General features: G+C 36.0%; 1 protein-coding gene across 2 annotated transcripts in view; it reads right to left on the bottom strand.

The window, feature by feature from the left end:
* MPP5 (membrane palmitoylated protein 5) overlaps window positions 1–26,646 on the bottom strand; it is a 54,575-nt gene that overhangs the window by 8,077 nt on the left and 19,852 nt on the right. The window contains exons 2-10 of one of the 2 annotated variants that reach the window (XM_031064275.1): window positions 20,072–20,585; window positions 13,305–13,513; window positions 7,597–7,674; window positions 6,756–6,902; window positions 5,955–6,116; window positions 2,800–2,877; window positions 1,829–2,012; window positions 711–782; window positions 173–244 (exon numbers count right to left, since the gene is read on the bottom strand). In XM_031064275.1, coding sequence (XP_030920135.1) covers window positions 173–244; window positions 711–782; window positions 1,829–2,012; window positions 2,800–2,877; window positions 5,955–6,116; window positions 6,756–6,902; window positions 7,597–7,674; window positions 13,305–13,513; window positions 20,072–20,438 — 1,369 coding nt within the window. In that variant the 5' untranslated portion in view covers window positions 20,439–20,585. Of the gene's footprint in view, window positions 1–172; window positions 245–710; window positions 783–1,828; window positions 2,013–2,799; window positions 2,878–5,954; window positions 6,117–6,755; window positions 6,903–7,596; window positions 7,675–13,304; window positions 13,514–20,071; window positions 20,587–26,646 lie in introns of those variants that run through there. The other variant, XM_005417520.2, reaches the window with a different exon arrangement.

Below are 26,646 nucleotides of genomic sequence, written 5' to 3'. Positions count from 1 at the left end.
AATCCTTTCATGTCTTTTACATCTTTCACTAAATGCTACAACACAACATAGCATTGCTCTCACACAGAACTTACTGCTAGCATTTCTAACATCATATCCTGACTTTCAGCATTCTCTTCACAATCTTTTAGTTGTTTATAATTACACACATTGTACAAAAGTTGTTCCTTACCATCATTTTTATTTGCATTGTATAAAACCTTTTTCCGTTTCTTTTTGTTCTTCTTCGCGCACCAGAGTTTTCCTAAACAAAATAAAAATTATGACAATCAAACACCCATACAACAAAAATCTTCCTATTCTGCCCATGTTTTGGATCTTTAAAGTAGAGAATTTACTCTGCAATTTTGAGAAGGCATAATATCCTTTTGTTCATTACAATGCTTTGGTGTATTAAGCAAATGTCAAGGACTTCAACCAAGACACAGCAGATGAAGTTCTTTATGAAAAAAGGGGCTTTACAAATTCTCTACATCATACTAATTACAGCACATATAGTTGTGAAAAACCCACGTGATTTACACAACAAAGTGTTAAATTTAGACTTGTATTTACATGAAGAATTTCAAAAAATCATCCCGCTTGTATTACAAATAAACAAAAACCACATCAGGAGATTTTTCTACAACTCCACCATGACAAAATTCTATGTAACACTAATTAACACTGCTACAAAAGATTTTTTTTTACTTGGGAAGCATATATCCCACCTGATTTTTCAGGCTCCTTGTCTTCTTCTATGGTTTGCTTCATTGCTTCTCTTTGTTGCTGAAAACTTTTTCCTTCATGCATTAAAAAAAGCACAAGATTCATTAACATTTAGAAACCATTTCCATGCTTTTTCATAATGACTTGCTCATTTAACTCTTTCTTAATCTTTTACATCTCTGAAGGTTCTAGTAGAATGTAACACACATAAGAAATTTTAAAAGAGAAACCAAAATTGCTGCAAAACTGATTTATTACTTCAGAAATATATTCAAAAAGAAAGACTTGCAGAGTATTTGTTGTATACTAGACAGCTTTGCCTGGAAAAGTGAAAGTACATGAAAGACTACATTTCCCTTCTATGATGATGTAATTTTCTAATTATTTTTGTATGTCAAATGTGTTCTATTTATATTTAATATTTTGAACTTCAATTTAAAATAGATTAGCCTGTATTTAAATCAGTGTTTCTCTCAATTTATTCAAGCATCATAAAGTTACAGTGTGATATTCTATGGAATTTGAAAAGTCTTTTGTTCACCATGTTTAACAAAGCAGAAGGTCTTTCATGAACTAGGCTGCAACATATATTGCAATGTAAAAATTATGAACAGACTTGAGTGTCTGAAAATCCTGTTATCCAAAGGCCCTCAATGATGAGAAAGGAAGTCTGTCACAAGTAACCGAAGCCCTTTGTTAAGTGAAAACATGCTGAAAAGTGACCACAAATAGGTACTGTATCAAATAGTTTATTTGGAAAAGGTAGGAAACCTCAGAGCTGCACCCATCTCCAGAGAGCAAGTGGGCTGCAGTCCCACATCTCTGCTGCAGCCAGCAGAGGGAACTCTGAATCTGCTGAGTCCCCATGGTGGAGGAATAAAGGAAGAGGAGAGCAGATCCTGAAAGGGGCAGTGAAAGCAGAAGTTTTACTCTGCATTTAACTCCAGACATGGCAATGCCCAACAGTAGGCTGTGTTGCAAATAGTTCAAAGACACAGATATATTTAAGGCAACAGATGTTTAAGGAGTACACAAGTCTTTGAAAACATGAGCATTGCTCCTGTGTGGCTATAATAACTAACTTGACTGACCGTCAAGCTTTTTCTAGAGCTTTACTTACCAGGGATAAGGCCTGCCAATGGCTGATTATCTTCATCTCCATCTCTGTAAGCCTGCCACCAGTTTGGATCCTCTTGACTGATCACATGGAGTATGTCTCCTTTTTGAAAAGACAGGCCTAACTCTCGGCAGGGCACGTAAGGGTCATCAGAGGGATCGTAGTCAAAATGCGCTTTCACGTGTATCTGCAGGAGATCAAACGTTAAAAAAAGGGAAAACACCCCAGTGACTTCTGAAGAATTAAACCTTCTCTTCCTGTGATTGCATCAGAGCTACAATATATAAAAACTCCAAGCTGCTATAAAATGGAAACTTTATCTGAGGCATACAGGAGGTACTGGAATGGAAAAGACACAGTTGTGCTAGGCTGGACAGAAAGGGTTGAATTTAACATGCAATTTCCTCACCACTGTAGGAGACAATCCCCCCAGCTACAGATTTAAGTTCTCTGCATTCAAAAATCATCAGAGGTATTGTGATTGCTTAAAGTACCTAATAAATACACAGACTGAAACTCATTTGCTGGACTTAAAGTGAAGTTTCACTTGTAAAGTATTTTGTCATCAATCATTAAAGTCTTTCTTGAAACTGTTAAAGCTATCTTTTCCTCCCAATGCATAATCTCAGGTTTCGACAATCCAAGTTTTTTTAAGACATACATACTTATATATATACACACATGCACACAAAATACAGAAATTCAAAATAAGAAGCTCAGAACCACAGGAAGTTCTACTTTTACAACTTCTTTCAGAAACTGAGTTGAAATTGTACTAAGAGTTTCAGTTTAAGATCATTAATAATTTTCAACAGTTAATTCAGGTGTTAGTCTGATAACAGGTAAAATCAATTTAAATGGCTAAGTTTTGGATTTGTTCCACAATATAAAGGACCTTCAGAAGAACTTTTACATACTACTGGTAAAACAAAGTATGCTTCACCAAGCACAAGAACACCTGCAGAGCTACTTACAACTGTCTCCTTCGCAGGGGGTGGCTTGCTCTGCTGACTGGGAATCAATACGAAGGTCAGAGTCCCATGCATGTCAGCCTGAGAGGAAAAACAGGCTCTTCATATGCGGTATCAAAATATGGCTTAAGGTTAAGAATTTTAACAAATAACATATTTTAGAAAATGCTTTAAAAATACCCATTAGAAGTTGTTTCTAACCGTGCATCATCTACTCCTTAGCTAGTTTAAAATATACAGTACAGCTAAAGATACAGTGATTCAGTAAGACTAGAAAGCTAAGTGTTGATACTCAGACTTTAAAGCCTAGCTTTCTTGAATATAAACTATTTCTATTTGAAATAGAGCAGCCGCTGTTCTGTCAAGCAGAGACGTAGGAGAAATGGATAATTGTTCTGTTCAAACAGAACAATTGTTCTGTTCTGCTCAAAAATACCAACAAATGGGTCTACTGGAATGTAAAAACATATTTTAAAAATTTAACTTTTCTAGAATTGTTTTGATGGAACAGTGCTTTCAAATCTAAATATTTCCAGTATGATTTTATGCTGATAACATTATTAAAGAATTCAAAACACTGTTTAAAGACTTTGCTAAGATACCAAATCTTGCATATGTGAAATGTTCAATACCAACATTGTAGTCATCCTTGAAAAGAAAGTAGAACATAATAAATGTCTTTTCTTTATCTTCTTTGTTTACATACTTCCATTTGCAGAATGTGTTTGCACACATAAAAAATATCTTGATAAAATGGAAGTGACAACCTGTGACAAGGTCTACAGGTGTTTCACATCATAGACACCATTCCATGAACCTTAACACAACAATTTATCCTGTATAAAACAAGAAAATGCATGTATCTTAGAAAATTCAGAACGAAGGCTTGAATATAGTAAATGTAACTTGAACAAGTTCCATTGCCTGCAAGAAAGGAAAATCCATTATCTTCAGTCCACGAGGAATGTATATAATCTCACAGTGATCATGTGAACAGCCTAGTCTAAAAGTCAGGTGTAGTTTATTATCACTTGAGTAGCAAGTAGTGAGGCAAAACTAAGGAAGGAAGTAATTTCTTTCTCCTGTGCTTGAAGTGTTTTAGGGTGTCTGAAGTATTTTAGAACTTCATTTCTAGATTACAAAATAAAGATGACAACATATAAAGGATTAAAAGTATAATTTTAAATTAGTTGCATTAAAAATATATTCTAAAAATGCACAAGGTTGTGTTTATTTTATTTTTAATTTTCAGCAAATTTATTTTTTCTTATGCTAATGTATTGTGGCTTTACACCTTTTGTTTTTTAACCCTTGGCTGCAGGAGCTACTCAGGAGCAGAATAAGCTCTCTGCAGAGAACTAAACTGCTAGACTTGAACTACCTGTTAATCACCTCCAAAACACTCTTTTCAGAAGCACAGGACTTAGCCAAATATGGCTTAAAAAAAATACAGATGGCAATGGAGACAATCATAAAACATGAAAAATCTCAGATCTGATCCAAAAAAAGAAAGGACATTCAAGGCTTCTCAGAGAATTGTAAGCATCTTTCTAATTGATTTAAAAACAGTAAAACAAAAACCCCCAAACCTCACACATTTCTGCCTCTACTTCCTTATACTTGATCTCACTGATGAAATAGATGAAAAATTTTAACAGCAAATTTTAGGAAAAAGTCCAACTAAGATGGAAATTGTCCATTAAAAACCAGTGTCTCACTGTACCATAAAAGAACTTCATCTATGGACATGGCTGTCTACTATTCCTACAAATACACAACTTACAGCCAAACCTAAGTCTTTGTCCTGATTCTGATTTGTCTCCAGAGCATAAACCTACTAAGTAATTTGAAGATTTACTTAATACATTTCTCCTCTTTTTCTCCCCACTAAAGTTCCTACTGAGTAAGTCCTAGTTGATATTTCCAATGTTTTGTGCCAAAGTTATAAATTTACCTCTAAAAAAAATATTTTTATCTGTTTCCACTTTGACAACATGGTCTTGACTGCTGCAATTGGATCAAAGATTCAGAGTTGGCTTCCAGGTGTCTTGGACACTGATCCAAAGCAGGTACCAGGGAAAAACATGAAAGACATGAAATTGGGCAACAGAAAATACAGGTGGTAATAACCAGCTTTTGACATTTTTCTCACAGGGCCTTTTTGAAAATGAGTTAATTTACTAATTCCTGATGGATTTCTTGCTTAGCTGCTTTTAAACTAAAGTATAATTTTGCCATGAATGAAGAAAAGGTCTATGCAAGTAAACCGCTAGACAAAAGGGCTTTTACCAGGCATGAAAGAGTAGCAAGTCTAGTCACAAAAAGGTTCCATGTGATACAATTTGTGGTGGGTTAAGTCTGGCCAGCAACTTAAGCACCCACCAGCTCCTAACACACTCCTCTCTCCCAGCAGGTTGAGGGAGAGAATTGGAAGACCAAATGCAAGAAAAAAATCTCACGGGGCCAAGGGAAAAACAGTCTAATAAGTGAAGTGGAAAAACGCCAACCCAACAAGTGATGCAAAAGCAATCACCACCCGGATTTTACTGCTCAGCCTGACGTTACATGGCCATTCACATCACTGTGGTCAATTTGGGTCAGCTGTCCCAGCTGTGTCCCCTCCCAACCTCTTGCTCAACCCAGCCAGTTGCAGCCAGCAGACAGAGTGAGAAACAGAGAAGGCCTTGACACTATGCATTCACTGCTCAGCAACACCTAAAACACTGGTGCATTATCAGCACTGTTTCAGTCTAAACCCAGCCTAAAACACAGCACCATATAAACTGCTATGAAGAAAACTGCCTACAAACCAGCCACACATTTATTACTTGTGGAATCAGAGACAAACATGAAAAATTATGGCTTTTCAGAGCTAAACAAAGTTTTCTTAAAATCATTAGAAATAAGTGTAAAGACAACAGTTTGACGCTTCCACATTTGTAGGTTTCGTTTTTGCAGGTAACAGCAATTATACTTGTCAGTATTGTCCTATATGTCAGAAAGAAAACTTGAAATGTACCTCTACATGTGAACACCAGCTACCAGAATGAAAATACTTCTGAGGCTAAATATGAGTAAAATGACAAGCAGAGTCAACAGGCTTAAGACTTATGGAATGAGTATTTATTGCAAAGGAAACAAGAAGTGTTCCAACTCACCAGCAAGTCAAAAACTTCATTAACATCTTTTCCACGGATCTCAATGCCATTGATCTCCAGAACCTCATCCCCTTCATGCAACAGCCCACTCTTCTCTGCAGCACCTCCTTTGACTATTCGACTGATGATAACAGAATCCATTTCATTGCGAACAGTAGCACCCTGTGTAGCAGCAACACATTCTGAATTTATTACATATATGAAACTCAAAGCCATCTATTGTATATATTCCAAGCACATGGAAGAACTATGCTGAAAGAGAATGCAAGTAACAGCTTGGATGCATATACACAATGCTCCAGCTCAAGAAAACCACTGCTTAACTCCTTCAACCTACACTAAAAGCTGAACAATTTAATTGCTCCACACCATAAGATTCATTATTTTTTTATAATCATAGTCCTAAGGAAACTCTTATTTGAAAGATGCAAATAGCAGATGATAACTGCTAAACAAAACCCAAAACCAGAAACCAGCCAACCAAAAAAACCTACACCTGGTTAGCACAAGGTTTAAGTTCCCTTGCAGCAAGCTTGGGATAGTGACTCTTGCCAAGAAGATCTGTCAAAACCCAAGTTGACAGAAGTTGTACAGATTTTACATGGTAGTATGGCTACTGCATAATTCAAGCTAAACACAAGTTTACTGTCTATGACTGTTTCTCATTTTGGAGGGAGGGAGAGTGTTTACAAGTTAAACACTACCTTGGCATTGGAATTCCTAACATTTCATAGCAATCTGGAAAGGACAAAAAGAGTTATTACTTCCTCTACATACAACTGAGTAAGCACCAGTACTTACCAAGGGAATATCCCGAGCTTTCTCAATGCGAACTATTTTAACCGTCTCCCCTCCATACATGCCAACATTCTCATAAATCTTCTCATCTGTCATAGGCTCTGGTTGCATTTCTTGTTCTGCAACCTTATCATGAGCCAGTAGAAGTGCCTAGTGTTAAACAAAATCAGCTCAGTTACAGAAAATATCACACTTGATATGCACACAAAACAGTAGATGAAATTCTGCAATTTCAACAGTCTCTGCAGATTACAGAACTTTGAAAACTGACTCAAGCAATTAAAAAAAATAATTTATCACAGCTACATAGAACCTACTTTTTTTTCAAAACTTTCAGAATAGAAAATAACATAAAAGCATTTTTGAACACAACTGTGACTGTACTTCTCTTATCTGTACTAAAAAACCAGACATTGGTTTACTATGTATGTGTCTGCAGACTCAGAGTAAGTTTTACAGAGAAAACTATTTTTACATCACCACCCCAGGACAGAATTTCCATTATGCACCCTAAGGTAAGCATGAAACAACTGCCAAAGGTAAAAACAAATAAGCAAAGCAGCTCATGTGTTGCCCTGTTCCCACTGACCTACTGCTACATCGTTTATGTGTAAATCACCCTGTACTACATATAGACTGTAGCAAGGGCTGAATACAATCATGTACTACACTTCATTAAAAAGTTCCATTAGTTTTTGGAAATTGCAAATTCCTTATCCTAGAAAAATTAGGGTTGAGGAATAAAATTCATACTTGCCCAGTCGGCCCAACGCAAAAAATAAGTTACACTGAAAACGGCATCAAGAAATACATCCATTAGATTAGAAGTTTCATTTTGTTTTACCTGCATGTGAGGGGCATTCAGCAAAGCATTAAGTTCCTGTCCATCCTTATGGTGGCTGGGTTTCAAAACACTCTGTACCTAAAAAGAAATCAAGCAGTAGAACTAAATCTAGCAAGTGATTTATCAATCCTCCCTCTCCTACTCAAGCACAACCCCCTACTTGCAATTACTCATTTTACTGAAAGCAAAGAATATCCACGTAGTTGTTACACTACCGCTGATTAATTACTCTGGTACACATTAGGAAAACATGCAATGAGACCACAGGACTAACCCAGCACATCTTGCCTCAGTAACAATCTACCAAATCTAACTTGGTATGCAGTACCTCATACAGATTTGTCAATATCAGAGACTGGCAATGAGCTCAGGTATCACAAAGATGCACACAAAAAAACCCTCTAGACAGTGAAAGTTAGTAATTTCATGGCAGTGAAATCAGTCACAATGAAGTGTTTTACGAGACTATGCTGGGCTTTTAAATTGGAGTAATTTCTTATTAATGTGACTAGCCTTCCTCTTCCTTAAAAGCAGACTATCATATTCTTATTATGCAAACTATTTGCACCAACAGCAAGGCCAAAGATTCTGAGACAGGTTTTGCAATGCATCCTGGAGCTCTTCTCAGGAAGTGTGCAAATTAAAACTTCACAAGGTCCTTCCCTGGAAACCTGATTTCTTTGGCTGCTTCCAAAATAATCCACACTAACACAAGGTTAGTTTTTGCTCAAACATCTTCAGCTGCCAAAATAAGTTTTCCTTCTCATACAGTTACTAAATGAGCCTTGCCATCATCTCTTGCAAATACTGGTATGCTCATACAGAGAGCCAAAAGCAGGGAAGTGCTCTTACATAAGTGAGGCTGAAGATGCTTTCCAAAGCCATTATCCTCTGGCCTAATCTGACCAAAGGCACACAAGTGCAACAGCACAAATGAATCCAAAGACATCAAGAGTAGATTATACAAATCAGAGCAGCAGCTTTCAGAAAAATAGAAAACATTTTGTTCAAGAGCTTTTGACTCTTACAGATGAGGTAATGTGACATCAGAGAATCAAGAAACCAAAAGTTCCAAAGAGAAAATAATTCCGCTTTTTGTATGATCTAACAGTATCTAAAGATCAGAAAAGTGTCTGTATTAGGAGCAATTATCTACAGAAATGCTAACAACTATCTTGGATGCTACCAGAAAACAGCACTGAAAACTTTCAAGTCAAGACACTTTTAAATTCTAGGAGAAGCCACTGAACGAGCTGTGCCCATGGAGCAAGATCCTCATATTGCCAAGAGAAGCCACATTGAACATGCTCCTGTGCTTTGTGGGAAACTTGGCACAATCTCCAAAAGCCTTCCTTCTGACATCCTAGAGCATGCCTCATGGTGAGCAAATGTAGTATACCTTAAAACAGTCAGAGAAGAAGCCAGATTTACATAGTTTTTTAAAGTGGTTTCTTTAAAATCATAGAGAACAGAAAGAGTTCAGCTCCACAAAGTCCATACTTCAGTCATATGTCTAAATTAGAAAGGAAGCTATTACACCTGGCTTAAACTGAATTCTCAGATGTCACACAGCAAACAGAACACAGCAAAAGACATATCTCACTGACAAGTTTTCCTCTGTTTTGAAAGAAAAGATTCTTCTATACAAAAGACTTTCTCATAAAGGTTTATTTAAGGTCTCTAACTTTCAAGAGGCTTTGAAGAAGCCACAAGAAGCCTTAAAGCTTTATTTATCAAATCTTTATGATCTTTTAATAGGAAAACCTACTCAGAAAGCAACTTGGAAGTCTTGCAAGGAACACAATCTTCTGAATGCTAGGCTGGGAATTTGACAGTGGAAAAAAAAGTAATCTGGTTCAACCAGTTACTCTGTGTGCAGTAAACATCCTTTATTCAAGTTGAATTTCTGCTTTGAATAATTTGATTATTAAAAATTTTAATATATCCCCCACCCCCTTTAAGAAAAACATAAAACACTCATTTGTTTATTTAATGAAGCTCTAGGAAAGCTTCAGGCTGCCCTATAGACCACTTATTAGAGCAGCAGTGCTGCTTGCCAGTGTCCTTTGTAACTCATAGTAATAAATCCCAGAGCTTTATCAGACTAAGAAATTTGAAGAAGTCTGTCATTCCAGGAGTGACACACTACACACAGCACAGATGATTCACACTGAGTACGTGGCAATACCTGTATTTTCTTAACTCTTCAGACTAGTTTTTATTGTTAATCATGTTACCTTTAGATCAAGAACCTCCCCCCTCAACCCCTGAAGTTAGCCATTTGGTTTCATTACAGACACCACAATTTGTAGGCATGTATGATGGAGGCATGTGCTGGAGTGATATGAAGCATCAGAAATTAACTGCACCTGCGAAATTCTGTTGTTGTTTACTGGCAGGTGAGCAGGACTGTCAGATGGAACATACACACACATTCTAGTGTACTTACACCAGAAGTTATGAGCTTCCAGTGCATCCCCTCAACAGTACGGATCTAGTTCATTTGTCTGATTTTGCAGAAGAAAACAGTAGCACGTCCAAAACATTTAGGAACATAGTCTATATAAATCGAGCCTATTAAATATATTTAATAGCAGGAACCTCTTTAAAGTACTTGGTATGTACTGTTACAGGCCTAGTTACAAACTGTCTTGAATGCTGTATCAAATATTCTTACAAGGTCAAGATTCAGACCCTGCTCCCATAATCCATGCCCCCATCTTGGTCAAGTTTAAATGGATTTAAAATCAATTTAATTACACTTGATGTTTACCGGCTATTTTTATTTGAGACTTGGAGTACACTCCATTACATGAAGATAAGCTTTCTCAAATAAATTTCTTAAGATCAAGTGCTTCATTCCGCCTTTTTAATTCAATTGAAGTTTCTTAAAAAGATGAGAAAAAACCTGAGTTGTTAGTGGCTGGTTATCAGAATTGATGGGAAAATTAACTGTACATGTATACTACCAATTTTAAGAATTTTCTGAAGGGGACTAAAAATTAAAAAACCCTAAATAATATTAATTATTACTTATTTTTAAGGAAGATTCTTTCATGCTGCATTGTGCAATTGTGTTGTTAAATGCCCTTTCCCATTAAGAGATGTTCTCTTCCACATTATAAAGCCACAAACAAAACACGTCTGTAGTTTTAAACTGGGGCGCACACTCCAAACAGTTTCAGTACACTGTTGCTCATGACTTGTGCACTAAAATATGCACACTAGCACTACCTGCTATTTAAAATTAATGTTATGCATGTATCTGCTATTTTTCTTTCTTGTAATGTCTTCTGGCTTTTATCATCAAGATGTTATCAGTATCTTAAAAGCAGGCTTTTGCAAGTGTCTTTTCAAAAATACCCTGAAGTAAGTAAATGAGCTGCTTTCTGGGGGAGTTTCTTATGCTGATGCTTAGAGGTAAAAAAAGCAAAAGACAGCCAAAAATGAGAGTACAAGAAAAAACAGACATGCAAAATAAACACATTGTCAGGATTAAAAAATACCCCAACAACAAACCCAAAAAACAAAAACACCACCAATTTTTCTAAAGCAGAAATAATTTCCTTCCATACTGCTACATAACTAATAAAGAAACTTTTCAAAAATGAATAAAAGATCTAAAAACCAAGCATAAGATCTTCTATGTAGGCAAGACAAGGAAGTAAAAAGTGATGTGAACGGAGGCTTCAAGGTATCCTCTCGAGACACTTCTGTCAGACACAGAAATATTTGTCCTGAATTTCTGGCTCTATCATTTCAGGATGTTATTTAATATATTGCAAAATACAAGTCAGTTAAATACACAAGAAGCTGAGTCACTGAGAAACTAGATTACATCTGAAAATGGGAACAGACATTTGCAATATATTAAGTTTTCAGGAATTTCAAGGCTGGACAAGACAGGGATGGGAGATGAAGAGTCAAAATGAGCACAGTAACATGTCTTTTATGCAATAGTCTTGTGGATAATGATCAAATTCTGTTGGTTTAAAAATTTTGGATAAATGAAATATTTTCCTTTTGCTTAACCTTATTCGTGACTGGTAAGAGACACAAAACTGGCTTTGCACCACCTTCTGATTTTAAGATTTACCATATCACCTGAAAAAAAGAAAAGAATATGTTGGGAATGTAAGGGGTAGTGAGAAATGGGGAGAAACACAAGAGTTTGGAAATAGACCTAGAGTTTTCCTAGGCATATTTTCTTATTGGAAACTTCTATTAAGTAGCAAATAGAAGGTGGTCATATTTATGAAGGGAAAGAACCAGCTTTCTTAAGGGTTATGTCTGTAACACCTTGTATTATAAAAGGAGGTTCAAAAATTCTAGCTTGCATCTGAATGAAATCCCAAACTAGGCCTATGTAAAGTGGAAGTTTGGGGGAGCAGCTTACAAACAGAGGTAACTGAAAAGGCTCCTTCAGACTCACAGACACAGTGAACAAGCCCAGCGAGGAGTTTGAAGTAGGCTACAGACTGATGAATAAGCAATCCAGAGGGAAGCTCACATGTACTGCAAACATATGATTACAGTGGGTTGATTAGAAGTTTTCACAGATTCACAGGATATTCTAAAGTACTTCTACCTGCTTTTGGCACAGTCTTACTGACAAACCTAAACAAGAAAATCCTAAGCTGAAATTTAATCAGCACCTGCACCTTTAGATTGTATTTAAATTATGTTCCTCCTCATCAGAGTCAGTAATTTCTTCTGCAAAAGAACTTCAAGCTTGCTACAATGCTGCTGGGCTTACAAGATTTAAGTCTAGTAAAAGAAAGGAGAGTGGAAAAAGCTGTTGAAAAAAATGCTTCAGGAAGAAAGAAAACCAGATCCTAAACCAAACAAACTAGCCAACCCAAAAACCCCACCAACACCCACCACCTGCTGCCATACTGAAATACTCCAACCCATGTACCTGAGTCAGTTTGGTTTGCGGGGTGCTAAATGCTGAAGCCTTTATCCAGCCCCTGGATCTGGCTTTGCTGAACGCTACACTGCTAGGCTTGCACTGATGTTGGTATTCAAGCTACCTAGGTCAAAGCTAACAAAATTTATATGGGTTTAAGATGTAGACAACCCTTCACTATTATATATACTTGCACCAGACCATTGAAAATTGTGAGAAAAGTTACTGAGTGACCCTTTAGAATATCTTAACAATTTCTAAAAAAATGCATCAGATCTTATAAAAGAGCTGTCATCTGTCAGACCAAAAGAAGTTTAATCACAGCAGTAATTAAAGCACTGAAATTAAGTATTAAGGGATCTGTTGCTCACTTTAAAGCAGAAGGCTTGTTTCCAGTATGCTTGTATTTTCAGAGATGACTCCCAATCTAAGAACCATGGCTCAACTTAGAGGAGAGTCACAATAAGAGAGAACTGTAACTCAGTTCCTGAGTGCTTGAAATAAAGAATACCAACGGAAAGGGAATTAGATTATCACAACCACTCCCTTTTCCTATGTTTAAACATAGCACCTTCTCTATTACATATCTATCCATGCTAAAGAGGGAGTTCCTACCCCCAAAATATTTTTCTGGTCACTGTTTGCTGTATCTGGTTTTTCCAGATTTCCAATCAGTGACTATTATAACCTCTTTCATATTCAACACTCAGTCAGTCAGACAAGCTTGACAAGTATGTATTTCAACAGTAGCTATGATTATAGGTTTCATGTATGTCACAGGGATGCATACTGTACATACCTCTTGTGCTAGTTCTTGTGCATTGGAGCTGAGAGGATATGGAGGGCTGGCTTTGTTCATGTGGACTGTAACAGCGTTGTGGATCTTAAATGCATTCTGAAAATCGCTATTTTGAACAAGCTGTAAAATGAGTGAGATATCCTCTTGACTCTGAGGGTCTACCAAAACGTGCTGGATATGCTTAAGAGAATTTAACAGTTCTTCCACTTCTAGGTAAGAAATAACAAAATACAAATAAGATATGAGTTAACAAGAATGATAACTAAGTAATATTTATATTAAGAGTTTTACAAAAAATTTTTTACTGTTCGGTTTTTAAACCAGCAGTGATATTTGCAAGTATATTAGCTATCTGTTATTCCAACTTTTTTGAAGCAGAATGTAACTGAATTAAAAGACTAAAAAAAAAAAAAAGAGAGAGACCCCAAGTCAGTAAGAGCAGTAAGACTTTATTGTTAAGCTCATCTTGATGCACTGAATAGTCACTGAAATGAATGTAAGATAAGTAAACTGCATTCAATTTATAAACATAAAATTATGCTCAGTCTTGGCACATTAAAATAAAAAGTATGAAAAAATATCATCTGTGAACATCTATGAGTTTTGAAATTATCTACAGCAAAAGAAAATCCGCATCTTTTACCTACACAAATATGAGTTCTGCTTGGGCAGTAAAATATTTTAACATTTTATAACAATAAGTATATGTTTGCAGACTACTATACATGTACTGCATTCTGGAGTTTCAAGAACTGATTGGATGCTTTACAATCGCTTTTCAAAGACTTTTATATTATTTTAAGCCTGCTAAATAGGTCACTTCTCAAAATTAAGTACTTCAGAAACCACCTAAAACACAGAATATAATCAAGCCCAGGTAAGAAACTCTGAAGCAGGCAAAAAAAAAAAGCGCATGTTTTGAGCCTTAAATAACATACATGTTTTCACACATTATCTGAAAAAAATCTGTTCAGCCACAAGAAGCTGATCAGCTATCTAACATTTTAATAAATTCAAGTAAGCTAGAACTTTTGAACCCTGGTATTTAAAGAAAATGAACAATAAAGAAAATCCCAAATTTTAAAACTGTTAGTTGATACTGATACCAAAATACCAGCTTTGAGAGTAATTTTAAAGTTTTAGCAACCTTTGTTTATTCATTATGAGCTAATGAAATCAGGAACACTATCAGGACATCAGCTAAATTGCATTTTTAACATGAAAAATCACAGTAGATACTGATCACTAACATGATCAGTACACTGAACACAAGCCTAGACTCAAAATTTTTGAGCACAACATAAAAAAATGGTTGATAAATAGGAACATAAAAACCATAAAGCCTAACAAAATATGCATTTCCAAGAAGTTTAATTGTTTTAATTTCGGGCAAACCACATCTACATACAAGCTGTCTAGTCTGAGTTTGCAAGTTAAGTCTTCTGTATTACAAAAGGAAACAAACAAGCCAGGGCTACTACTCTTGTACTTTACCTTCTGCAGGACAATAAAAAACAGTAATAAAACCCCTCCAAAACCATTTCACACATGCTAAAAACATCCTACCCACCAAAGGTCAAGGACTTCTTCCTGTAACCACCAAGGAAACAAAGGGCAGTAGGACAAAAGCTGCACAGAAAGCTTGGATACTGGATGTGCAGGATATTCCACTGCTGATATCCAGCACAGCTCACAACACTAATTATGGTAGCCAATGTCTCACTAGGAAACTGTATACACAATATACTGCTTATCACACTGGGAGAAATGCCATTTGGAGAGAAGGCTAAAGAACACTCCACAAGTGAGAATATTTGCTAAACAGGACATTGTCAGCTGGCAAAACTCTCATCTAATGGAGAATGTAACAGTACTGAAGTGTCTCTTCAACTCAATCTCCCAAGTCTGAGAAGTGCACTATTTTCAAGCATAAAGGAAAAAAAAGTATGTAAAACAATTATTGTGTAGCTCCTGACACCTGCTTGGTTAAAAAACATACTAACTCAAAGTTCTGCTATTTGTTAGGTTATTGGATTCAAAAAGCAGTGAGATATTAGAGAAGAACCTTGCTTCTTTTATGTCTTCCCAATTATTTTACTCTATTATTTCTGAACTCTCTCTTACATATCTGAAAATTCAAATACATACACAATTCTAATACATGTTGCATGTAAGATACGAATTCATACAGAAAGACAGACATCTTACTCTGTATCTACAACAAAGACATCCTGTTCCTAGATGTCTTTACATATTCTCTTTTTAGCCCTTTGCTAGCTCCTTCTGTGCTTTCTTACAAACTACCACAGTACTCTCTTCCCTGTATAATTCCCTTCTACACTGAGGCTTCATCTGCTGGATACCAAAGCTTTATACCAAGTGATTTCCCCCCACCACGAAACAGCAAACAAATACCCATCTCAACACAATTATAAAACAGAAATAATGCTTCAAAGGAGTGAAATTAAGTATTCCTCAAAAGGTAGCACTCCATTTCGTAGTCACTTGTTTAATAAAAAACCACAGACATAAAAACCACACACAAATCTGGCTTTATGCATGCCTGATTCTCTCTAGATTCCTGCTTCTGAAGTCTATATCACAGATGAGATTATAATGCACGGTTTGGTTTTCTTTTTTTTTTTGGTTGGTTTCAGTCTTTTTAAAGTAACAATACAAAGAAGCACCAGGTAACAAAAGAGTCCAGCTATTTCCTATAAAAAGGGTTGTCTTGAAGAAAAATAAGTTTAGTAAGACCAACATCTGTATTTACTCACAGAAAAGTCAGGGTTCTTTTGCAGAACAAGTCCATTTTTTAATTGCAGATCAATTAGCAATCAAATACTGGGTTTTGTCAAGTCTTCTTTTACATGAAGTGCTGCAGCCTTTTTCCATTAGACTATGAAATGGCTGGAATGTGACTGAGCACTGTGAGATATACACATTAATCAAAAGACTGCCAGGGCAAAAGTATGCAACTGCAGGGGAGGACGTGCAGTCACAGCTTAACATGTTAGATTAGAAAACTAAGAAAAGAAAATAGATGTTTTTAATCACCTTAAACAAAAAGTTAAGAAGAGCAAACTTAAGAAGACAGACTTTATTATATCTCAGCACCAATGTCTTTGTTCTCAAACTTTTCTATAGAGTAATCTATGTGCTGGTACTAGTACTTTAATGCTTCAAATATAACTTAAATCACATAGCTAGGAAAAGTAGTTTTGGATAAAGCAACATTTCAGAAAGTTTATTTATAACATATTTATAAATAAGTTTTGGCCAAGGTATAAAAGCAAAAATTAGGCAGCTTTAAAAAATAATCATCACTGTAACCAGAAAGGTCTTACTTATGAAAGGCTTACTTCCATGAAATGTCAGTTACTCATTGAACTAAATTAGCTGAATGAACCGCAGAAAACCAAAGAAGTCTGCATTTTATGGAAGCATATTGCTGTGAAAAAGCCAGTAAATACTTATATGCACATGTGCTAGGTGCAGAGACTATAATTTCCATTTAAACAGCTGTCTAAATCATATACTGTTTTGATAACCAACATGCCCTTTAACATTCTTCTGGTTAAGTCTCCTGTTTTATTAAATTCCAACTTCTTTAATCTAGTCTGCTTTCTTTTACGATGATAAAAACATTAAAGACTTGGCAAGGATCTGCCAAATTAGACACTGGCACTTAAAAAACATTTTCCAAACTAAAAATACAGACACATAGGTCAATATTCTTACTTAAAAGATGTATCTTCAGGAGAAGCTCTATGGATTAACACACACACACAAGCAAAATTAAAATCAGTATTTTAAAAAATACCAAAGAAGGATAGTTGAACATCTCTGTCATTCACTAGCACCTGTCCAGGTTTATTTGGGGTTTTCCTAACTAATCTCAGAGATTTGTGAATGTGACTAAGCACTTTAACCTGGACAGTAAAAGAGGAAAGAAGGAAGAGCCAGATGCTGTGTTACAAACGTTAGAAAGATTAACCCAGAAACTGGAAAAAGGACAGGCTTAAGAGTAGAAGAAAATTTTGTAACAGTTCAAGTTACTGGAGAAGCACTTCACTGAATTTAAGTTTTAACTCTGTTTTTCACAACACTAGTTATACTATTCTATACTAGAATCTGAATACAGATTCTTTAGGGACTATATAGGTTAAAAAACCACCATATTTTATTTAGAACAATTTTTTCCTATGTTTGCAACAATTCAACATCATAGCTGTGTATAATCAAAAGCACTACTCTTAATCACAGAACCACACAGAGGGTAAAGTTGGAAGGGACCACAGTGGGTCATCTGGTCCAGTCTCTCTGCTTAAACAGGGTAATCCTAAAGCACACTGCACAGGATTGCATCCAAACAGTTCTTGAGAATCTCCAGAGCCTCTCTCAACAATCTATTTTAGTGCTCGATCACCTGCACAGTAAAGAAGTCCTTCCTCATGTTCAGGTGGAACTTCTGTGCATCAGTTTTTGCCCATTGCCTCTTGTCCTCTTGCTTGCCACCACCAAGAAGAGCCTGACTCCATCCTCTGACACCCATCCTTCAGATGCTCACAGACACTGATGAGGTCCCCTCTCAGTCATCTCTTCTTGAGGCTGAATACGCCCAGCTCCCTCAGCCTTTCCCCAGAAGAGATGCTCTCTTGTTGCCCTTCACTAGATCCACTCCAGGACCTTCCTGTCTCTCCTGTCCTGAGGAGCCCAGAACTGGACACAGCACTCCAGGTCAGGCCTTACCAGGGCTGAGCAGAGGGGCAGGATCCCCTCCCTTGACCCACTGCCAGTGCTCTTCCTAAGGCAGGATCTCATCAGCCTTCTTGGCCACAAGGGCACTGCTAGCTCATGGAATGCTGAACTATAAATCTTCTCTTCTTAAATCTTAAGTTTACTGATCCAGATGACAAGACCCAAATTTTGATTACAGAAGTGGACCAAGTCAACTAGTAAGTTTTCTTCAAGATGCACCTCATACCATATATTATTTCCTAATTTATCTCTTTCCCCAGACACACACCTCTATAATCTTCTTGTCCCTGACGTCTGGCATTTCTCTTCTTACACCTAGTATTCAAAGAATCCTACCTTCCATTCAAAACCAATTTCCCATCTTCTATTCTTGCTGAGCCAAAACTAATTTCCTCCTTCTAGCTTTTCACAAATACTTCGACAATCTCTCAGCTTCTCCCACAGCTGGTACCCTTCTGAATTCCCCACTGAGAGATTGTAAAACCCACCCTTCATCATCACAGTAATTTCTTTACTCTTATTTCTCCTGTTCAAACAGCTTCAGTCTACACCAGCTCCTAGCTGGTTCTCAGGTGTATCAGACTGATGTATTACTCACTTCTCAACCCTACCAGCTTCTATGGGTAGCTGCTTTGCCCATTGCTTTGCACCAATCCTCCCTCCACGATCTCAGCACCTCCAGTATGAAACCTGGCCCCAGCTTTCTAATTCCAAGTCACATTTTCCTCCCTTCTCTAGTTTCAATTTCCAATTCCTTCAGCAGTCCTCACCGCTTTTGGCCACTGTGGCTCCCAACTGAAGACACTTTTACTGTTTGACATCTATTTTTGTATCTTCTGCTTTGTGTTCCCTCTAAGGAGAGAATTTTACAATCAAATACCTAGCACTTCATAAAGTTAACTACAGAGTCTGCTTCTTGAAAGAGATCTCAGCTGACAAGCCCTGCACTAAAAAAGGTACACCCTCCTTGTTTGTAACTGACCCTGTTCTCCACAGGAGGTTGAACAGGATGACTCCCTGATGACCCTTTCAATCTAAATTTTCCTAAAGAGGGATTTGTACAATAAGGATTACCAGAGGTTATGGAGCAGAGACATGTCTTTAGCAGAATCGCTGCTCAGGCACACAAATATTAGAGATGAAGTAAAAAAGAAGAAATTAGCAATTTCATAGCTTTTTCACTCTGTATTCTCAACTACCAGCCAATACGAAAGAAAAAAAAATCAAGAAATTTTGGTGCAGCCCAGAAAAAAAGGCTGCCTTTTTAAAGCAATCTGGATCTCTGAACAGGTATGGATTTTGAAATCTGAACAGGACTCTCACAGACTGCCAGTGCATCTGTTTCATTCCGATGTCACACATTTTATTTAAAATACTTATGTTTGAGGAAGAAAGGTTAGAAACCTTCTCTAAACAACCATAATTAAAACAATGACAACTATGAGACGAAAAATTTTAGCATCCATTTCTTTAAAAATTATTAACATTACATTTTCTTCAATGTCTAAGCAATTTTCATTATCAACACCATTACTTTAAGAGATGTATTGGTGCAACATTTTAATCCGGTGGCAATTGATAATGCAAGACAAAACAGGAAAAAAAGCACTAGCATATTTCTCCTTAAAGTATCAACAACTCTTTATTTTAAATGACAATCTCTGTTTATTCATTCCTTACTCTGGCCTACAGTTCATCAAACATCATAAAATTGGATATTACTTACACAGTTTTTCCCAGCCTTAAGAAGATAGAGACATTGACTGAATTACTTATTATCCACAAGGTATTTAACTCCAAATGAATCAGTTTTGAAAAGCCACTTGCTGAGGCACATAGGATGATATTTGGCTAAATAAAAATACCCCAAACCACCACAAATCTGAAGGATAAGACTTTAAATCTGTTTATGAAAGATCAGCTAAATTAGGTTTTCAGTGGCCTAAAAGAGTTTTAATATCAAACAAATCTTTACTCCATTAGCCCACTCACTGCATTTCACCTACCTAGTGTTTTCACAGTGTAATGAGGACTCTCCAAAACAATCCCTTCTTCTGTGTCAAATATTGGATTATCTATTCCAGTTTTAGGAGGAATTTGTGCTAGTTTCTTTAGCCTCATGGAAGCAGTAACGTCCAGTTCTTGTTTCCTTCCCTCTTCCTCTCGTCTGCGCCTCATGTCCTCCTGCTGCTGGCGGATACGCTCCAGCTGAGCACTGCGCCGCATGGGCATCATCCTGGAGCCCAAGTCCTCAGGGCAATCAACAGCCATTTCTCTGTGCTTCTGAGGTTCCTCAGGAGACACAAGATCCACATTTTTTGCTTCATTGTCAGAGTCTTCTGTGATATGTCCATTCATATGAGAAGTTGTCATGATTATCTGTAATTATGCTTATGCTCTTCAAACCAAAATGCTGCTATTAGGCCAGTGTGTGTTATGATACTGTGTAAAATCCATTATAGATTCAAAAATGTTTCCCTTCCATCACAAGACACTCGAAGAGGCATCCAGGAGGAAAATCTAATGACAGATATGGAAAAAAAAAAAGAAATTAATGAGTAATTGGACAAATAAGAAAACACCTAAGGTCTCCAGGCATCAGAACAATGGAACTTTCCATCCAAATTTACATAGTGGTTCTTCCCCTACTAAGAACTACAGAATCCTCACAAATCTGTTTCACATATTTTGGTAGACTTCAGGCGACAATGTCAGAAAAGGAGCACTGTTCAAACTAATGTTAAAATCTCTTTTATTCCCATGTGAAAACCGTGGTGATTCTGTACTTAACATAATTGCAAATAAGCAGTTTTCAGAGTTTTCTCAAGTTTTAATTTGTACTTTCATTCTTAAAAATTCCAATACAAACCATGCTTACAATACTACAGACGCTAAATTTGAAAAACTTGTTATAAACAACACACTCTTAAGTAGTGGAGTATGCTGAACACCAGTAAAGATATTTGCATTTATTGTTTGTAATGAGGTATTTTATGTAAACATTGCTTCCTGGATTCAGAGAAAACAGGTCTGACATAGAGTTCATCCAAAAGATACTATCTAAAACAGACAGGAGCTGCACTTACACAATTACAAGTACAGATAAAGTCCTAGGATAAGGGTTTGGACAATTCTGCTAGCAGCTACTCTTAATACTTCCCACAGGTATGCATTAAAGCAGAAAGGATTAAATACAAGAGTTAAAATCCTTGTGTGGGAGTACAGCCATACAGATTTGACAGAGAATAGTAATTAATCTCCACAATCAACTATGATATTCCACTGTACTACATGCACCTGAATCTGGTTTCTTATTCCTGATAATTCAGGCTAAAGAGCTTAGGTGTCCTGATAAATATAGCCACTCATCTCTTACATATAATTACAATTAATGCACATGTAACAGTGTGTTTTATACCACACTGCCTTACTGTCAGTGATCATTATCCAGAATCTGTCCAATTAAAAGGTCATAAAATTAACAGTTGCATACCATACCATCAATATACTTAAGTTTTCAAGTTACATTTTACCACTTTTTTAAAAATTTACTGAAAGGAAATAGTATGAAATATCTCTAAGTTTTATTACACACTGGAAGCACCAAGACAGAAAAAAACCCCAAAAAAACCAAAGCCCAGAATCACCTACATTCTTATACCAAATGTTTGTACTTGGAGGAGGAAGAGAAAGATATTTATGCTGTAATTAAGTTGAAAATTAAATATCTATAGTTCTGTTTGGGAGGAGCAGCCATAGAGACTCCTACACAAGTTTTTGCCAGCTTGCAATTCTAAATACATAGAGCTTTTCATTTTCATGAGGAGTAGCACACAGCCTACAGCAACAACAAAATTATTTCCTTTACTTGTTTCCTCTCTAGGCCCTGCTACTAAAATAGTTACTACTAAAATATTCCCAATAAGAAAATTAAATTAAAGCATTTTTGTGGTAGTAAAAATTCCTTTTTTTGTCCTTACAAGGCACTTAATTGCACTCCACTGATATGCTGAACATCCAATACTCAGCATTCACACATTCAGAAAAAAAACTAGGCAAAAAAAGCCAATCAAAACCTGCATGGTACTGGGGCTAGCACTGCAAGTACCCCACAATTACTCTGCATCTGTAAATCCTTCAGTTACTGCCCAACTTAGAACAGCTTTTCAAAGAATAAAGCCACATAAAATTAGCATTTAGGCAGGGTTATATAAAACAACATTTTAAGGAAAAGTTCTGTGAAATTCAGAGAAAGATGGGTAAAAATTTAGCAAAATGATCCCCAGGAAGCTGCATTTCCCCTTCTGAAAAGGCAAATTCTCTGTACAGAAATTCCAATCCCCCAAAGGAAGCCTCATTAGGAACAATAAAATTGCAAAGACCACTACTTTAACTGTGGACTGAAGATAATTCAAATTCTTTTAAAGTCAAATCGTATTGGCCATAGCTTGTCTGAACACTGAAACTTTTCAAAGCTACATTCATCTCTTTTCAACTCCGACAAGCTGAAAGAAAACTCACATTCCTGAGTCTATAGGGTACAACCAATAGGTGCTGAAACAATGAATAAGGTGCTGAGGGGATGAATAACATCCATTTAATCAGCACTAAATAGTCAAAAACAGGGTGTGAGGACCTGTAAGAAGTAAAACACAATTTTATATTCAATCTTGTGTAAGCTAAATGATGTCACACTCTCTAGTGAATCTTAATCAGAAAGAATTATCAGAAAATTGAGTTGATGGCCAATGCTTAAAAACTGGTCAAGAATATTTACAGTGGGATTAGCTACATATCCTCCACCAAATTTCAAGTGCCAGCTACAAAAATGGCCCACCAAAAACCCATATCTATATATAGTGATAAGATTTAAAATCTCTTTTGTTTAGTAACGTGAACTGAAGACAAGAGAAACAAAAATATAGGCTGGAGTAACAGGCAACCTTAGTAACACTGCTCACATTTTCAGTATAAACTGTGTGCAAGACACAAAGGACATATAAATTCTATGAACAGGGTACCAAGACATTTAAGTCAGCTGTGATAACAGCTGCCTACTTTCAGTATGCAAGATCTGAGTCAATCAAGTAAAAAAGAAACAAAAGCTACAGAAAATCAGAGCTCTCTTGCAGTCACACTTTAACAGCAACAGTCAGAAAACACTGACAATTTAAGAATTTTGGAATTTTAAATAAAAAGTATTTCTGGTGTCCTAGAAAGCTAGATACTTCTAAAACCAGCAATAAACAGTACAGCAAATGAATCACGCTCATATTATATAAAATATCATGTTTTCAGGCTAACTAAAATTTGACCTTATGGAATTTATGCTGTAAACCAAATACACAAAAACCTGACCCCAAATATAGCTAGCTGGTTATCCATAAAAGCATGCTGCAAGTCTGGAATGCTGAACAACTTCCTTTAATCAAAGAACTTCTGATAACGGGTGACCCCTGCCAAGCCTAAGCCCCTCTCCTCCTTCCTGTTGTCTCAGGTCTGCATCAGACATCACAAATCCTCACCTCCAACTGTTTTGGAAAAATGCTATTGCCCAACTGCAATAAATGAAATAAACACATAAGGAAAGAAAAAACCCAGATCAGCTCTCAAGTCCCTCTACACAATGGGCCTAAGGATGAAAAAAATTATATTACACTGATAAAACCTTTAATTTGGTTCTCAAATGAAGGTGTAGCATAGCTGAGATTAAAAATTAGATTCAGCTTAAGGGAGGTACTAGGAACAGAAAATTTCATTTTAACCAATATACATGGCATCAAAAGTCGTAAATGGATAATTTCAGAAAATGTTCTCTTCGTTTTTCTTTCTGAAGGTTTCTTTTGCAATTTTAAAAATTCTGTGACAGCAACAATAATAGAAGGTTGTTACACAAAGTCTGTTCTCTGCACACTGTGCATCCAATGAAACAGAATTTCAGTCCAAGAGAAGCTTATTTTGCCAAATTAATATTTAGTTCTATGGAGAAAATTTTGCAGACTTACTCAATAACAATAATTTTTACTAGTTCATATGTACAATCTACATAATAACATTTGTAATTGACAATTCCTTTCCACTTCAGAACGTGGTAATAGCAGTTCTTGTACTTTCTAGATATGTACAAGAGTCTGTTATATAGCTTGATTGCTCAAAGTTTAATGGGGTTAAATCATGGCTTTGAACATCTTGCTTTGAACTGCTGATATCTAAGTGGGGAATCTTAGTGTTTCCACATCACACGTAGAGCTTTCCAAAATCAGATTTATAACTCTCTCAGTCCAACTTTGTATCACAAGCCTTACCAACACAGTCCTGGAGAGTTTATGTGAAAATATCTTCTTCACAGATTACTTTCATTTTTGGCTTCCAAAGGAAGATTTCTAAAAACCGATAATGTTAGTATAGCTATTGAAAAACAGCACTTCATTCATTCTGGTCACCACTGGGCATCATATACAATTCTGACTGGGATGTAATTATGAACAGCAAACAAACCATATCTCTGATGCAAGTTCATAACAGCAAAATTAAAGAAAAAGCACAAGTACTGTTCTGGTAACTATACTAGCTATTCTCAAAAATACTATATTTTTTACAAGCCACCATTCTTCATTCTTCACAGCTAACAATGTCAGGCTTCTAACACCTTTTTAAACATCCTGAATACATTAAATAAAGCACAGACCCCAAAAGCTCTGTAAAAGAATAAACATACATAAATGCAATGATTTTGGTGTGCAAGGCAAATGCTAGAATAAAATATATACTAACAGGGACTGAAACAGAAGTGCTGTAAGCTGATTTAAGTTTTCATTTGCTTCCTGGGGACTGTGGCTGGTGTGCATAGCAATCCTAATTGCTTTAACAACTAAATTCTGTACAGTAAAATTAAATTTGTTTTGCTTCAGTGACTTCCAAAGAGCAAAAATGACATTTTCTGGAGGCTGAGGTTGTGTGTTACATTTCAGCAGTGTTTAAAATTCTTTCATTGCTAGAAGTATGATTAGACCTGATAGTTCCCTTTTTAAAATTCATTAAAGCTGCAAATTCTGAATGACTGCAAGGAAGTCCAGTGCTTATCTCCAGTGAAATTTCATTAGTTTTGGCACAGATTAGAGCATAAAAGCCCAACCTACATTTGTAATTTTAATATAAGCACAAGAAATAGATATTAAACATTAGCAGAGTGCAAGGATTTATCATCAGCTTAAAGCCATATACCACAACAGACATGGTATATTAAAATATTAATTAAAAACAACTGGAAGATGAATTCTAGGTTGCTGAAGTGGATTAGAAATTAGATTAAAATCACATACAAGATGTTTCCTGATATTTGAACTACTAATAAAATATGAGCATAAAACTATGCTATAGATCTCTGCCATGTATTATTAATGGCTAACATAATAGTGTGTCTTCTGGTATTTTTACTCAGTACTTCAGATGCTAGGCAAGCAAAATCTAAGCCATGAAAACCAAAATTTACCAAAGTAAAACACTTCAATAATTCTACAAATGGAAGCTTGGTGTAGGAAAATAAAAAATAATTCCCAGCTTTCCTTTCATCATCTCCTATGCATCATTTTTTCTTCAATGGGATTTCAGTGAATCTGCAAGATTAGGAAACTTGGAAAGCAATCACATAAAGGAAAACACAACACAAACAACGTTGCACAGCGTAAAAATGACTACCACTATGCGATGATAATTAAAGATTAGCATTTATGACAGAAAATACTTCACAGATATTTCCTATGACTCTTAATAGTACCTGAAATAACTGATATAGCCTGGAACAGACTGATGTTTTGCAAAAATAAGTAAAAGTTACAAAATTTATGGCAATTTGATACCTCTTGTCTTTAGTTTACAAAAGAAAAATCTGTAATGAAAAAAGAACCTTTACACTAGCTTTGCAACATGTTCAAGAAAATTACTTTCTGGCATGGTTTGTTTTTTCAGTCTAATATTATTATTTAAAGTATTCTTTCCTATAACTAGATATTCTAGCATAGACTCTAGTATTGGAAGCGAACTCTTCCTTTAATATCCAGCTGACACTTGTTACAATAATTTCAAAACAGAGTTCATTATAACACCTGTCAAGCACAGTAACTCCGTACAATATGTGAATTTCAAAGGGCTCTCAGACATGTGGAGAGGTTTTAGCATTCCACATTCACTTAAACGTGCAAGATATGTGAATCAACAGCAAAAAGGGCTAAACCCTCAAACTGATCATTATTTTCACTGTTCGCAGTTTCTAAGTCACATTGGTGATTTAGAAAAGAACAAAAACAAAAGCAATGTTAATTTGCAGCATTAAAGCACAGAGAAATTGAAATGAAACTGAAAATTCAGATGCTAAGGTTAGATTCCAGTTTTATAAATGGTATAAACAAATTGCACAGCCTGCAAACCTGGGACATTATAAGCACATTTTTATATCACATTGGTATTACATCTAAGAACTGTGGTCTATTTAGGACATCAGATTTTATTAGGCTTGCTTATCTGTTAATGCAATGTCACCAATCAAAAAAGTCAGAGCTTGAGAATGGGCCTACAGTATCAA

This window comes from Geospiza fortis, unplaced genomic scaffold (genome assembly GCF_000277835.1).
Source record: "Geospiza fortis unplaced genomic scaffold, GeoFor_1.0 scaffold54, whole genome shotgun sequence".
NCBI classification, from domain to species: Eukaryota; Metazoa; Chordata; class Aves; order Passeriformes; family Thraupidae; genus Geospiza; species Geospiza fortis.
This window is presented reverse-complemented; position numbering and strand designations above follow the sequence as displayed.